Here is a 15,024-nt window from a genome sequence, read left to right as displayed (position 1 = left end):
TTTCCCAAAGCCTAATATGACGTCCTCAAATGTCTTGTTTTATCCACAACTCAAAAGACATTCAGTTTACTGTCATAGAGGAGGAAAGAAACCAGAAAATATTCACATTTAAGAAGCTGGAATGAGCATTTTGAGCTCAGTTGTTGTCACGTGATAATAATTAAACTTATGAGCAAACTGAAGATGTGGTTGAAAGAAAAAAAATGTTTTGGTGAATTGTGACCAGCGCTACTACTAAAGATGATTTGCATTGATGATCAACCTGTTCACTATTTCTCTGATGAATTGATTCATCTTTTGGTCTATAAACTAAAGTAGGGCTGTCCTCGATCAAAGAAATTCTTAGTTGTCCGACACTCGTATGATTTTGTCGACTAATTTAGTTGATTTAATCGACAGATCTGTGAGTTTCTCTTGGTAATAAGTAATTCAACATGAAAAAAACATGAAAAATAAACTAATTGGCTAAAGAATTCTTAGTCGACTAAGTCTAAAACGAACATTCAGTTGACTATGAAGAGGAAGCCCTATAATAAACCACAAGTTCCCAAAGCCCAAGCTTACATATTTAAATAGCTTGATTCATCTGACCAGCAGTCTGGAATCCAAAAAGTCCAATCACATATAACTAATTCCCATATATAAGAAACTGGAGCCCGAAAAGTATTTATATTTTCGCTTGAGAAATGACTGAAATGTAGAAAAGTAGTCGATTAGTTGATAGTTTCTCCACAAAGAATCCCACAAAATCCCCACTTTAAGTCGTGTTTACCAGAGATGTGCTCATAAGTTTCTTGGCAATAAATCATTCTGCATGAAAAAAGCATAAAAGACGACTATTCGACTAAAGAAATCTTAGTCAACTTAGACCAAAAAGATCGATTAGTCGACTAAGAGGGCGGGAAAAATGCCCTCCAGGAGTTCCCAAAGCCCAAGCTTACATCTTTAAACAGCTCGATTCATCTGACCAGCCGTCTGGAATCCAGAAAGTCTTAAATTTACAATCATATAAAAGTAATTATCACATTTGAGAAGCTGGAGCCTGAAAGTGTTTGTTGAGAAATGACTTAAATGTAGAGCTACGAGTAGATTAGTGGATAGAAAGAAGAGAAACAGGCCACAATTTTGATAACTGATTTATCATTTAAGTCATTTGATGGCGATACCTGGGCTTTGAGTATCTACCGATGCGATACCAGTGTTTAATTAATAATCTGTATGCCTCACTGTGTGGAGGTGGCTGGGCGTGTGTAAGGCGACATCGGGCTGGACTTAAACATCGCTTTCCTAACTTTGTAAAACTAAATGTAACAAATAAATAGATGTAAATATATACTGAATTATTTATTTTTAAAATAATAAATCGTACACCAGCAGTTTTGTAAAAAAAAAATAATTCTAAATTAACAGCAATTACAAGTGTAAACCTTTTAAATGCAGCAACAAATTAAAATTCCAGTATATAATGTATATAGAATAGATCGGCCCCATTGTCACAGATACCGGATCAGCTTCTCAAATGTGAGAATTTGATGGTTTTGACATCTTATTTTTGAGTCATTGAGCAATTTGAAGATCAGTTTGAAGTCTAACTAACTTGCGATGGACACTTATTTGCTATTTTCTGACATTTTATAGACCAAACAATGAATCAATAATGAAAATAAGCAGCTAAATGTTGAATGGAATCCAGATTTACTGCAGCTACAGTCCTCCACAAATGAGCAGACTTTTCAGAGCCACCTTTTTAAAGCTTACACATATTTGATAGATTTGAGAGTGCTCCTTTTAAAAACAGGATCCATGTATTTCTTTAAATCAAATTAAAAAAAAAGGCCCCGCAGACGAGAGGAACAGGGGCCGTGGTTTTCGGGCCGACGCGGGGGAAACGGAAGTGTTCGGTGGAGAGGGTTTAAAAGAGGGTGACTGCAGGTCCGGTCACCCATCACCTCTCCTCCGTCATCGCTCTGTCCTCCACCCTGACTCCACTATAGCGCCTCCACAGCCCGTCTGTCTGTCTGTCCGTCAGTCTGTTTGCACACAGGTCTTCCACACAGCTAGCAGTTTACACCTCACTCCATCCGTCGTCACATGATCATGTTGTTTTTCTTTTCCACGAGGGTCTCCGCAGACACAACAACAACTCCACTCTCAGTAGGTTTCGGGCTCATGCATTTTTATTTTTTATTTCCAAGCTGCTGAAATATATATATATAATAAAATATATATTTTTCATATGTTTAAAAAAAGACAACTGTTTTAGTGTGGGGGAAAATAACCAGGTCTATTTTGTATTAGTGTCTTTTTTTTTTTATTTAATATCAAACATTACTGTAGTGTGATTGTGGGTAGATATCCATTTTCCTATCAGATTTAATTTTTCTCGAGTGAATATTGAGGAATCTTGCTGCTGATTGGTTGTGAGGGGAGAGGGCTGGCCCACGGCTGTCGCTACGTCCCGGCAACCACTAGCAGTAGTGGAGAGGGCGGGTTGGGGTTGGGGTTGGGGTTGGGGTGGGGGGGGGAGGAGGGGGGATCTTCCTCCTACCTTTAAAAACATGAGCACAGGTGCTTCATGACAAACCTTACTAGCATGTTTGGCTGCATCATATTCCTTTGGCACTGTATTTTGAATGAACGTTAATTTATTAAAAAACATACCAAAAACGTTCCTGAAACTGACTCCCCGTTTCTATTTGTTTCTGCTAAAATGTGGCGGTGTTGGTGCTGCTGACAGTTTTTAATTTTGTTTTTAGTTATTTATTTGTAAAATTTAATTATTAATCAACTTTTAAAACAAGCGCTGGTTCGGTTGCATAAAACTTTTAGTGCAAAGGCTTAAGGTCATGATGTCATACGACGGAGTATTAGGGCCACATTGAGGGGAAAAAAATTAGATTTCCAGAATAAAGTCATAATATAAAGAGAATATAGTCATAACTTGACGAGAAAAAAAGTCGGAATATTACGAGAATAAAGTCATAATTTTACAAGAAAAAAAGTCGTAATATTACGAGAATAAAGTCAGAATTTAATGAGAAAAAGTCATACTATTTCCTGAAAAAAAAGTTGTAATATTACGAGAATATAGTTGTGGCAGCTGCCAATTCTCTGGTGCTTGCTGTTGTTTCCCTTTTCCCTGGTGTTTTTTTGGTTGAGTTGCTGAGTGATCAGAGGGTTATTCAGTTCACCTGTTGCGCAGGGTGTGGGGACTGGCTCTTAAATGATAGTTGAGAGCAGCTTGGTGCATTCCCCTCTTGGCCAATCAGGGTGTAACGACGCCCTTTCTGTAGGGCTTAAAAGAGGAGGGAAACTGCACACCCAGTGTCATTCTGATCTCTCCTTCACTCAATGCAACATGTGTTATCAGCTTTACCAGAAACTCTGGTCTGTTTTGGGCCCTTTTGGGATTCTGTGATCTTTGTGTTTTGTTTGTTGAGAGTGTTGACTCCTAGTTGGGGAAACAAGTTAAGTGCCAACCAATTGGGTTACCTGCACTGGGACGTTTAGGTACTATTTGTGCAACGATCTGGCTTGCCTTACAATAGCCTAACGCCTGCAGGCTGTATTTTTGTATTCTATTCATTTGTTGATTTTCAATGAAACCCTTTATACCCATTTCTTTTAGTGTATTTTATTTGGGAAAACTTTAAAGGAGGGTAAAAGGAAAAACACAAACCAATATTTCAGTTTCCTTAATTATTTGTTATTATAGAGGCATTTGTTCATTATTATTATTAAGAAGGCATTTTATTTTATATTATTATGTGGATGGGAACTGTTTTTCAGTCTTCTGACTGAACAACTAAAGTCTGGGGAACTCAGTACCGCCACATAGTCATAACTTTACGAGAAAAAAAGTTGCAATATTACGAGAATAAAGTCATAACTGGTCAAAAAATGAAGTTTGAAGGAGGCCACTGATAATGGTCTGAAAATGTAAAAAGCCACTGTGATTTAAATTTTAAAGACAAATATTAAAGCGTGAGATTATCTGATTTATTACAACCACAACTGGCACTATTTTAAATTAGCCACAGGTTTTAATACTAAAAACATGTCGCGGTTAGTTGATTAATAGTTAAAGAACAGAAAACAAAACAACAAAACTCCAGTTTGAAAATTCATCAAGATAAACTGACTAAAACTTGATTTAGTTCTCTGTTTCTTGATTAAAATAAAGATATAACTACACACTACAGTGACATCTGGAGTCGTTTCTGTAAGGACGTTTTTATTTCCACATCAAAAGAGACAAACCGGACGTGACGTGACGTAGCAGAAGAGAGAGCAGGAGCCAGGCTCGGGTCAAGTCTCAGGCAATGAGAAATATGAATCTCAATGCTAATTTTGACGCTGAAGAAGAGGTTGTAAATGTATATTCGTAGGCATATGACAGACCGCAGTCTTGCCTAATATAACTCCACACTACATTTTATGGCGCTGTGCTGCGCGGGAGGAAGAGAGTTCTTTCAATTATCCGATTTTCTATACCGTTATAATAAAAGCCTATAGTATCTAAACCCAGAAATCATTGCTTTTAAATCATATACTTGATTTTTTATATGTAAAGTTGACTCCATGACATCCTGACAGGCTGGAGTTTATGCAGCAAACACAATAATTGTGAAATTCTATGTAAAACTTCAGATTCATTAAACTACAGTCACTCAAACCCACTCAAAACTTGCATTAACTTTTCAAATGGACATTTTCAAAAAGGTTTAAGTAGTAAATTCAACCTGCAAGTTGCTCATTAAAGGATCTGTTAAATGATTAATGAAAAGATATCAGGATATGAATTAATGATGACAACAATCACTCAGCACCGTGGGGTGCTACCGGGCGTGACTTTGTGCTGGCCTCGGGCTGAGGTCGCCGGGCTTATGTGTCCCCCCGTGATGCTGCTGAATTGTTGTCGGTGAACACATGGGTGCATTTTTGTGCGCCCATGTGCTACCGCCACAACAACAACCCCCTCTACAAACACATTTGCCACCACTTTGTTTGGCTGACCTACATTTGTACTCAGACACAAACACCCAGAGGGATAAAAGTTCCATAGTCTCCTAAAAATAAAAAGTCTGCGGAGTATTTTAATTTTTTTTTTTTAATACAGCAATATAGTATAGTATCACTTCTTCTCAAATACATTAAAAGCATCTGTCAAGAAAATATTCTGTGAATTTTAAATTCACAATACATTCGTATCTGTTAAATACAAAATATATCATCAGAGGATAAAAAAAAGAAACGCAAAAAGCAGCTTTTAACAGCTGATATCTTTTTAAACTTAATCCAGAAATCAAAAGAAAATTCCCGAAATGACTCAAAGAAGTTTTAAAAGCATGAAGAACAGATCGTTTTAAAGACAGAAGGATGACACTCGGTAACAGCTGTAAAACTGGACTGGACAGAGCATGCTCACTGGACCACTTTTAATCCAACTGGTGTTGAATGTTTGAAGCATGGAGGGAAAAAAGATCCTGTAAGCACCTCAAGATTACAGTTATACAAGATAAAGATTCACATAAATATATAATATATAATGGCTGCTTTGTGCAAATACACACAGTGGTCCACAGATACAGGACTTGTTCCAGTGTTGTCATGACAAAACATGGATATTTATGAGTTTATACACAAACAAATAAATAAGTTATCTGACTTTAAACTATCCTCAGATTTACTAAATATACTTTTTTCCAATATATATATAGTATAAAAAGGCCTGGGTGAGGGTTAATAACACACAGCTGGGTGCAGGTTCCTTCATAGTTAAGGGAGGTTTTCATCACGTTTATCAGGGCACAAAATCAGGCATTTAGGTACACAAAGGATTTATGTAATAACATTGTGGTTATTGCAGTAACAGAATTCAGATTTTGTAATTATGTTGGCTCTGCATTTGAGTGAAGAGAAACTTGTTTAACCGGAAATGTAATAAAGTTGAGCTGAAATGGTTCGTCAAATAATCAATTAAATATTTAATTTTCAAGTTTTCATCTTAAAATTAAAATTTAGGGGTTTTAATTACAAGTAATTTAAAGCTTAGTTTAAAACTGACATAATTTATTAAAAGGTTATCAGACAAGTGAAAAATATTATTGAATATATCAATAGATTAATACTAATAATTAAATACAAAAAAATATAGTGTAAAAAGAAATATAAAGCTTTATAATATTCCTTAACGCAACGATAAGTTGGTAAAGAATAGAATTTACCTCCAACCAGTTGATAAAATAAATTAATATATTTAACTAATTTGATCTTTTAACTGCTTAATTTTCCTATTTGTTTTGATCTTATTATTGGCACATATTTAATAAATGATCTGTTCTCCTCTCTTCACATTTCATCACCCAGTTAATGTTAATTATACATATACTGTACAGCATAGTTTTGTAGTATCACCGAAGAGTCAATATAAGTTCTTTGGTATTATCTTTTCACTTCTCTTCATTAAAGACCGCATTGGAAATAAGGCATGGACATTTTTTGTAAATATGTATTATTTAATGTCTCATTATGTTCAACAATCTTAATAAAAAAACTTAAAAGTAGCATTACCTATCTGACTTTGTTAGCATTTTCATGCCGGATGAAATGCTTTAGCTGCTGTTACTGCTTTATTTTTAACCAACTGATTGGAGGTTTAAGGAAAAATAGGAAGCTTTATATCTCTGTTTACACTTTTATTTAAATTATTTAGCTAACAATATTATTTATTGATATATTTTTTACTATTTTTGTCGGTCAAATCAGAAATATCGGTGGACATTTTAACTATTTTCCACATTTTCAAACTAATAATCCTAAAAAATATACAACAAATTAATCAATAATGAAACTAATTGTTAGTTTCAGCTGTTCTTAAGTCACTAAACGTGAATTCTGTTACCACCACAACAACCATAATGTGATTACATACAGATAAATCACTGAACATGAGCCAGACTGAATTTAAAATCGAAACCGTTAAAAATCTTCAAGGTGTCACAGCTCATGCTGTTCTGTCAAATCCTGTGACACCGATTTGTTTTTTAATTTTTTTAAGTTCTCTGTCAGCAAAATAGTCGGCTATATATAGACAAACTTCTAGAAATATGCAGCAAAAGAGTGAACACCGCAAACCCAACGACAGCATCTGTAGTGTCTCACAGGAAAAAAGCATCCAGCAATACAAACAGGCGGTCAGACATGATGCAGCCTGCTGAAAAATTCTGGGTTTTTGATCAAAAGCGCTTGGCAGTCTCTGCCTCACAGTGGATATGGACTGTACAGTTATTATAACGGAAGCGCTGCCTTCCTGTCCGGAGTGGCGTCGCGCCGCCCCGGAGTCACTAAACATGAGGATGGCTCAGACTTGATCCATTTCTCTCCTTCATAAAAGCAGCTCTCAGTCCGCTGACCTTCAGGCTTCACAGTAGCCAGAGGGTCAGAGGACAGAGGACAGAGGACAGAGTCAGAGACATAGCACTGGTGCGTTTGGTTTCAGGGTAGGACCTCTGTGGCGGGCTCTGGATACTCCGGGGTGGTTACGGCTGGAGGCTGGGCCAGCGTGGAGAACCAGGAGGACATGGCCGACTTGGCGCTGGTCAACGCTCCGCCCACGGACTGACCTGAGAGCAGAGGTGGAGATCAATGAGACTTCACTTACAAAACAGGGAAATAAATGTTTGTTTTACAATTTCTGTCTTACTAATAAACCAAAATGTGTAGCACGACTACATATTTAAAGGTCCCATATTGTAAAAAAGTGAGATTTGTATGTCTTTTTTTTATTATAAAGCAGGTTTAAATGCTATATAAATACTGTGAAAGTATCGAAAAGCTCAATCCATGGAGAAATACACACAGCCTGTATTCAGAAACTGTGCCTTTAAACGAGCCGTCAGGATTTCTGTACATTTGTGATGTCACAACTGTACAATATTTAGACCATTTCACAGTTTTAAACGTAAACATAATAAATGCGTTCGAAATTGCATACTATGTATGTTTGTATGTTCGATATACTTCTGTGTGAATAAAGTAGTAGTGTGTATTTTTTCGGATGCACTGAGCAGTAATTTACGTCATCACTTCCTGAGAGCCTCCTTATGACGTGTAACCATGGTAACCCGTGCCAACCTCACTTGACCAAAACGACGGTTTGTGAGAATCAAAGTCTGAATTCATTTTAAAATATATATTACGTCTAGCAAAGGGAAATCTTATACTTTCAGTTAAATTGAAGTGTTATTGATGTTACAGAGCTGTCTGTCAAGGTCCGTTATGAACGTTGTCGTCAATGACGCATTGCATTGTGGGATATTTATACCGTTGTATACTGCAATATTTTACCGGAAATAGTATGCATTTGCATACTATTGGTTTCATACTTAGGATTTGGACATACTAAAAATATCTCACATAGTGTTTAAGCGTACTAAATAGCATGTTATTTGTGTGGAATTTCGGACTCAACCGAAATGCTGATGCAGTTTATGTGAATGACATCAGCTGACAGGAAGTAAACATGAATCCAAACGGTTGCCCAGCAACATAATTCCATTGTAATTGCATTGAAATGCACTAAAAACAGAGCATATCTGACTGAGACTGTATATTTATTTGTGCAAAGTTGTTAATGTTGACACAATATTTGACATTTGAGAACATTAGTTTCTTTTTGTTCAATAAAATGTAATTTCTTTTTCAATTTTCTCGGTTATTGTATCACAACTAGTGTTAAAAAATGTGTACACAAATGAATGAAACCAGTGCTGTTCTCAAGCGCTTCTTTGCAGAACATCGTCACACAGCACAGGAAGTGATATGTTTTAGATATTTGGAATAAACAGTAGAAAGCCTAGTTAACGTGAAGCACTGAGAGACAAAATCAATGAAAACAAGTTTCTGGAGCAATGAAATAAAAAATAAAAATAAAAATCTGAAATAATTACACTGTACTTTGTTGGAGTCTGACTGATAAATCATCTCAAACAGTAAGAGCATTAGTAAAATTAGTGGTGAAGTGGATTAATCGATTCACTGACCAATTAAATTAATCAACTTTAATAAACGTACAAACAAAAACATTTGCCGATTCCTGCTTTTCATATTTGAGGATTTACTCATTTACTCTGTTTTATATTTTTGTAAATTTGGGAACATTTGAAGGAATATTTCACTAATTATAAACAAAATGATTAATTAATAAGAAATATGTTGTTGATCTGGTCAAGACACTGATCCCTTTCAGCTTATTTATTGGGTGTTACCTTGAATAATGTCCTCCCTCACACATCTAATTTCCTGATTGCTTTCTTACCCACTGCCTTCCCCGTCTGGACCACACTGCGACTGGTGGTCATCATGGCGTTTCCGATCTTCTTCCCTCTCTCGCTGTTCTGCATGGAGCTGCAAGTGGACAAAGAAGGAGAGGAGAAAACAAAAGGTTAACAAACCATGTATGTATGTATGCACTCCCCTTCGATCCCTCTTATCTCTGGTGTGACATTAGAGGAATTCTTCCTCATGTCCAGGAAACAAAACTACACAAAAAGTGCCGTTGCTAAATGTTGCGCCAACCTGTTACAGAGAGGATTATGTAACATCAGCAGAGGCTGAGCAGCAGTCACAGGTGGTGTATCTGATGATCAGAGCTGACCTGAGAGCGGAAACAAGCTATGTTTCACAACAAATGGGACGGCTAAATGCGGCTTTATCTGAACAGTAGTCTGGTGTGAGTCCAACATGCAACCTTTCATCACATGGATCCCCGCTGACATTCAGCAGGAATCTCACTCCTGCATCATGTGGGCAAACAGTAGCAGGAGGACATGTGTCAGCAGCTGCCTTCACACCCTCTAATCAGCCAATTACTTAATCTGGGCAAAGATACTGAAGGAAGAAAAGAGAGTTCAGCTTTAATATGATGCTCTTCCTAATTATTCAATGATAGGTAAATAAAAGCACCTGTCAGAGCCAAGATTTAGAGTCAATCTAAAAGAGACTTTCAGCTTGTAAAGTCTGTGTATGAAACCTAAAACCAAAAGAGAAAGTGAGACATGTGTGTGTGTTGCTGGTATAACTGCTGTCATTCCTCCACACCGCAGACAGATACAGTATTTATCTGACTACAGCATCAACATGAAACCAGCAGAGCGTGAACCGGCACCACACAGCTCGATGCTTCTGCAGGCGTCTCTGGAGTCAGACGGATGGACGGACGGATGTCCTGCGGCGCCATCAACTCGTGGGGACACCAAACAAGCTGCTGTTGGTTGCTAGGCGCTTGTTGCTAGGGATCAATGACCCGGCTCCACGGCTGCACGTCCACCAGGAATCTGTCCTCGCTGTGCCAACTTCCTTTTGTCTTTATTTTCAAAGTAAGAGACCCTGCAGCAGTGCTGTTGTTGTCATTCAGTTTAAAGCCACTAGGTGTATTTATTCTGATGGCATTTGGTTTGTAGGAAAATGAGACAAACCGTGTGAACATTAGTGCAGTCTGTGTGTTTAATATGTCTTTTCCTTTACTATTTCAATTCTACACATGCCACTGGTGCACCGATTAAGTTTCCAGATATCAACATTGTCTGGTTTTCCTCACTTATTTATCATAATGTGGAATATTTAGGAATACAAATTGTTTTATAATATCTTATATAACTATTTATTCATTATCATGTTATTGATTTTACTAGAGTTGTTCTGATACTAGTATCGGAAATGCCTCCGATACAGCCTAAAAAATGCTGGATCGGGTATCGACGTGTCTGTGCACCGGTCCGATATCACGTTATATCATTTATCACGCTACACAGGAACAGCAACACATGTCACTCGCTACCCGATCATGGATTTACTGTATAGTAAGACTTGGATACGGCGCCGCCGCTCAGCCTTGCTTCCAAGTGTCTATTTGCGGTATTGCAGCATAAAATCCCCCTGCGGCCCAAAAAGCATTTTCCCCACAGACCACCACTGTAAGAGTGACGTCTGTAAAACTGTTAGTCAATTATGACTATTTCTATTATGAATTTTTGATCCATGGAGGTTTTATATTTGTAAAACTTTCCTCATCAGAGAAAAGCGATTTAAACATCTGTGACGTCATCACAATGTGAAGTCTAACTTCAAGCAAGCGGCAGAAACCCTGCTGTGCATATTCAGTGGGCCACATACGCACTGTAAGTAAACTCGGAAGCTAGCGCCATCTTTGGGTCTGGTTTGGATCAGTTTTTTAATGCACTGGTATCACAATGGTACTCGATATCAGTCGATACGCAAGTTTAGGTATCGAAATCAGTATCGGGAAGGAAAAATGGTGTACATATATTCATTTTCTACCTTTTTCGACTAGTTTTTTTATATAGACCTTATCATAAATCTATTATATTTACCATATATGTACCCTCTGGAAATGTTTATGATAGGCTACCTTATGGAGAAATATCTTCTCTGTTGTACTAAAGAAATCCCAGAATGGGCCTTTAACTTCTCCTCAAGATCTCAAAGCTTTGAAATATATCTAAATGACATGGCAAATGTGTATAAAATAATGCACAACACATCTAGAACCTTGATTCAAATGTCTTGCTCAACATATTGTAAACGTGTGACATTCTCTAGCATGGAAAAAAAATGTTAATAACTTTGAAGCTGTTGAGGGTTCGGGTGGAATAATGGAAACACTGTGATCATATTTAAACTTTTTTTTTCAGATGCCACCCAGCCTCCGAAAAAAGCTTCCAACGACCTCATGGTAACAGAAAGCAGTATTTCCCCTGAGCTACTGTGTACACTCAGAGAGGACACACTGACTCTCCGTCTCGCTGGCTGACCCAAATAAACAGCTCCTTATGCGGCGCAGTGTGGTACGCTGACAATGAAGAAAGATCCTCTAACAGCGAGAGTCTGCCTGCAGCCATGCAGCCTCGTCACATGACTCTTGTTTTCCTGAGAACATCTCTGCCACCGGCTGCTCTTTGTCCAGCACCGATGACGAGGAAACATGAAAAGGGTCGGCTGTGTTTAGCCCACCTCCCCCCTTCCCTCCAGTGCTTCCATAATACACATGCAACACAGCACATTCACAAGGAAGTCAAGCGTAGGGCCTGGTTTTTTAAATAGAGAAGAGGTGGCAGGGCAGCAGCAGCAGCAGTGGGACAAAGAGTGATGAGCTGCAGCAAAGTGGATGGACTCAGCTTTCTGCTTTTACTTTCTCAACCAGCATCGTGACAAAACATCACACCAGGCTGTCCCACTAACTCCAGTGTCCCCCCTCCTCCCCCCAAAGCCTCATGCTGCAGGAAAACAGCTCCATGTTCACGTCTTTTCTGGTTAATAACAGACCTCCAAGAACACCACTGAGGTTTTACCATTATTAAGAGAAGGGCTCTCAAACTACCTACCCCCCTAAGATCAGGCCCCTTAGCGACATTACAAGAATTTATTGTTAAATCCAGCCCACAAATATATTCTTTTATTCTTTTATCCAGTCTTTTATTTTGAAGGGATTCATTTCTCCAGGAAGTATGCAGCCTAATCAACAAATGTGTGCTCTTAAACAACTTAATTCTTGCTCTTAAATAATACTTATAATAAAAATATATTGTTAAATCCAGCCCACAAATATATTCTTTCGATTTTTTTATCCAGTCTTTTATTTTGTAGGGATCTATTTTTCCAGGAAGTACGGAGCCTAATCAGCATCAAAAACACATTTTTGGTCTTAAAAAAATGTAATTCTTGGTCTTAAATTAATACCTATAACAATTATTAATCGTTAAATCCAGCCCACAAATATATTCTTTCAGTTATTCCCAGTTTTGATTCTTATCCATTCTAAAAAATACAGTTTTCCCAGTTTACATTTTCCTCCAGTCTTTTATTTTGTAGTGATCCTTTAATTTTTCAGGAAGTACGGAGCCTAATCAGCATCAAGAGGAGAATAAAAACTAATTTGTGCTCTTTAATTAATACTTTGTGCGCACAAATCAACAAAACATAACGTTAAACAATATTTAACGGATGTTTAAGGGGTTCAAAAGAGTAACAGGCAAAATCTCTCCTTCAAAGTAAAAGCACAGGTGTCGAAGAGCAAACACTGAACAAAATGTTCTCAAATGACTGAATAAAGTTAACTGAAAAACAAAGATTTACCACTAATCTCGAGGTTTTATAGTAACTTTCTTTTTGTTTGGGAGGAGGATTTCAACATCCCTCAGAGATGCAAGTCTGCGAAGCTTCTTACAGTCAACAAACACTCGTCTCTGATGTTCAAGGTCGCCGTGGAGACCGAGCTGTTTATCTGCCGTCTCCGCCGCTTAGCGAACACGTGTAGGAAAAAAAAAAACTCACACACACTCTTTTCCACACCGGCTGAATCCCCTCCTGTTCAGAGCCCTGCTCGGACACAAAGCTGAGGCAGGAAGTGAGATGTGTTTATTCCTGAGAAGACTCCGGTGGCTGAGTGCCAAACTTCCTGCCTACAGGCCCCCCTCGTCACCCCCTTCATCGCCCTCCTCATCACCCCCCAACCATTACCCCCTTCACCCCCCTCATCACCCCTCTAACACCACCATACAGGCTACATCCAGAGTTTTAAGAGCCAGCCATGCCCCTTCACCCCCTTCCTGGTCCATGAACACACCACGGAGGAGGCAGCTCTGACCAGATCAACACTTTTCAAATCCTCTCACGAGACAAAGAATCAACAACTTTTCTAATATGCACCTTTAAAACACATTTAATGCTGCTGCTAACGATAATTTTCATTACTGAATAACCTTGTTGATTATTAATCGTTTGGTCTTAAGACTTTTTTAAACTCAACAAACATAAAACATTCTGAATGGTCCTTTTGTATTTCCTGTTGCAATGTTAGTTAAAGCAGCAGCTAACAGGAAGTAAACTTGGACCAAAGCTGTTGCCCTAGCAACAGAATGACAATGAAAAGGTCTATTAAAGGTCACAAACAAATTAACTTTCTTTTTTCTTCCTTCTGCCCTTCTTTTCTTCCTTACTCCTTTCCTACTTTCCTTCCTTCCTTCAATGTTTCTTTCCTTCCTTCTTTACTTCCCATCCTTTCTTTCTTTGCTTCTGTTCTTCCTTCCTTGCGTCCTTCCTTCTTTCAATCTTTCCTTTCCTACCTTCCTTCTTTTTTTCCATCTTTCCCTTCTTTGATTCTGTCCTTCCTTCCTTTCTTCCTTCAGTCCATCTTTCTTTAGACATACTTTCATCTTTACTTCTGTCCTTACTTCCTTTTTTCCTTTTTTCCTTCCATCCTTCTTTCCTTTCTTCCCTCCTTCCTTCTTTCAATCTTTCTTTCCTTACTCCTTTCCTTCTTTCTTTCCACCTTTCCTTCCTTCTTTCCTTCCCATCCTTTCCTTCTTTGCTTCTGTTCTTCCTTCCTTCCATCCTTCCTTCTTACAATCTTTCCTTCCATACTCCTCTACTTTCCTTCTTTCTTATCATCTTTCCTTGCTTCTGTCATTCCTTCCTATTTTCATTCCTTCCATCCTTCTTTACATGTACTTCCATCTTTACTTCCATCCTTACTTCCTATCTTCCTTCCATCCTTCTTTCCTTTCTTCCCTCCTTACTCCTTTCCTTCTTTCTTTCCACCTTCCCTTCCTTCTTTCCTTCCCATCCTTTCCCTTCTTTGCTTGTGTCCTTCCTTCCTTCCATCCTTCTTTACATATACTTCCATCTTTACTTCCTTCCTTTTTCCTCCCCCTGTCCTTCTTTCCTTCTTTACTACCTTCCTTCCTCCCTAATTTCTTTCCTTCCGTCTTCCCTTCCTTCTTTAATATTGTATATTATTGTTTATCTTATATTATTTTTTACATGTAATCAGGTTTTAATCTCAATCAGTTACCTGATTAAATAAAAGTTTTATATGAGTCAATTTCTTACATTTCGACTCATCTAGTGGAACCTTTTAATCACATTTTGACACCTTATTACATCACTGAAAAGAAAATCGGTTGCAATATTAAACAGTTCATTCAATTTTAGATTAATATTAAT

At 37.8% G+C, this 15,024-nt stretch overlaps 1 protein-coding gene and 1 long non-coding RNA gene across 4 annotated transcripts in view; one reads left to right on the top strand and one right to left on the bottom strand.

Moving 5' to 3' along the window:
- Nucleotides 1–5,091: 5,091 nt before the first annotated feature.
- The window catches only part of avl9 (AVL9 homolog (S. cerevisiase)), a 30,895-nt gene continuing 20,962 nt past the window's right edge, over nt 5,092–15,024 (bottom strand). Inside the window, exons 15-16 of the mRNA XM_037756963.1 lie at nt 9,320–9,408; nt 5,092–7,625 (exon numbers count right to left, since the gene is read on the bottom strand). Of these exons, the coding sequence (XP_037612891.1) occupies nt 7,498–7,625; nt 9,320–9,408 (217 nt within the window). The 3' untranslated portion in view covers nt 5,092–7,497. The remainder of the gene's footprint in view (nt 7,626–9,319; nt 9,409–15,024) is intronic.
- Nucleotides 9,331–13,413, top strand: LOC119480578. 3 transcript variants are annotated; one of them, XR_005204959.1, is made up of 3 exons: nt 9,331–9,458; nt 10,107–10,379; nt 11,715–13,413. It is a non-coding gene; the product is annotated as an uncharacterized LOC119480578 (long non-coding RNA). The 3 variants fall into 3 exon arrangements; XR_005204960.1 differs by having other exon boundaries at nt 9,358–9,458; nt 10,134–10,379; XR_005204958.1 differs by lacking the exon at nt 9,331–9,458 and having other exon boundaries at nt 9,819–10,379.

Source organism: Sebastes umbrosus, chromosome 21 (assembly GCF_015220745.1).
Source record: "Sebastes umbrosus isolate fSebUmb1 chromosome 21, fSebUmb1.pri, whole genome shotgun sequence".
NCBI lineage: Eukaryota > Metazoa > Chordata > Actinopteri > Perciformes > Sebastidae > Sebastes > Sebastes umbrosus.
This window is presented reverse-complemented; position numbering and strand designations above follow the sequence as displayed.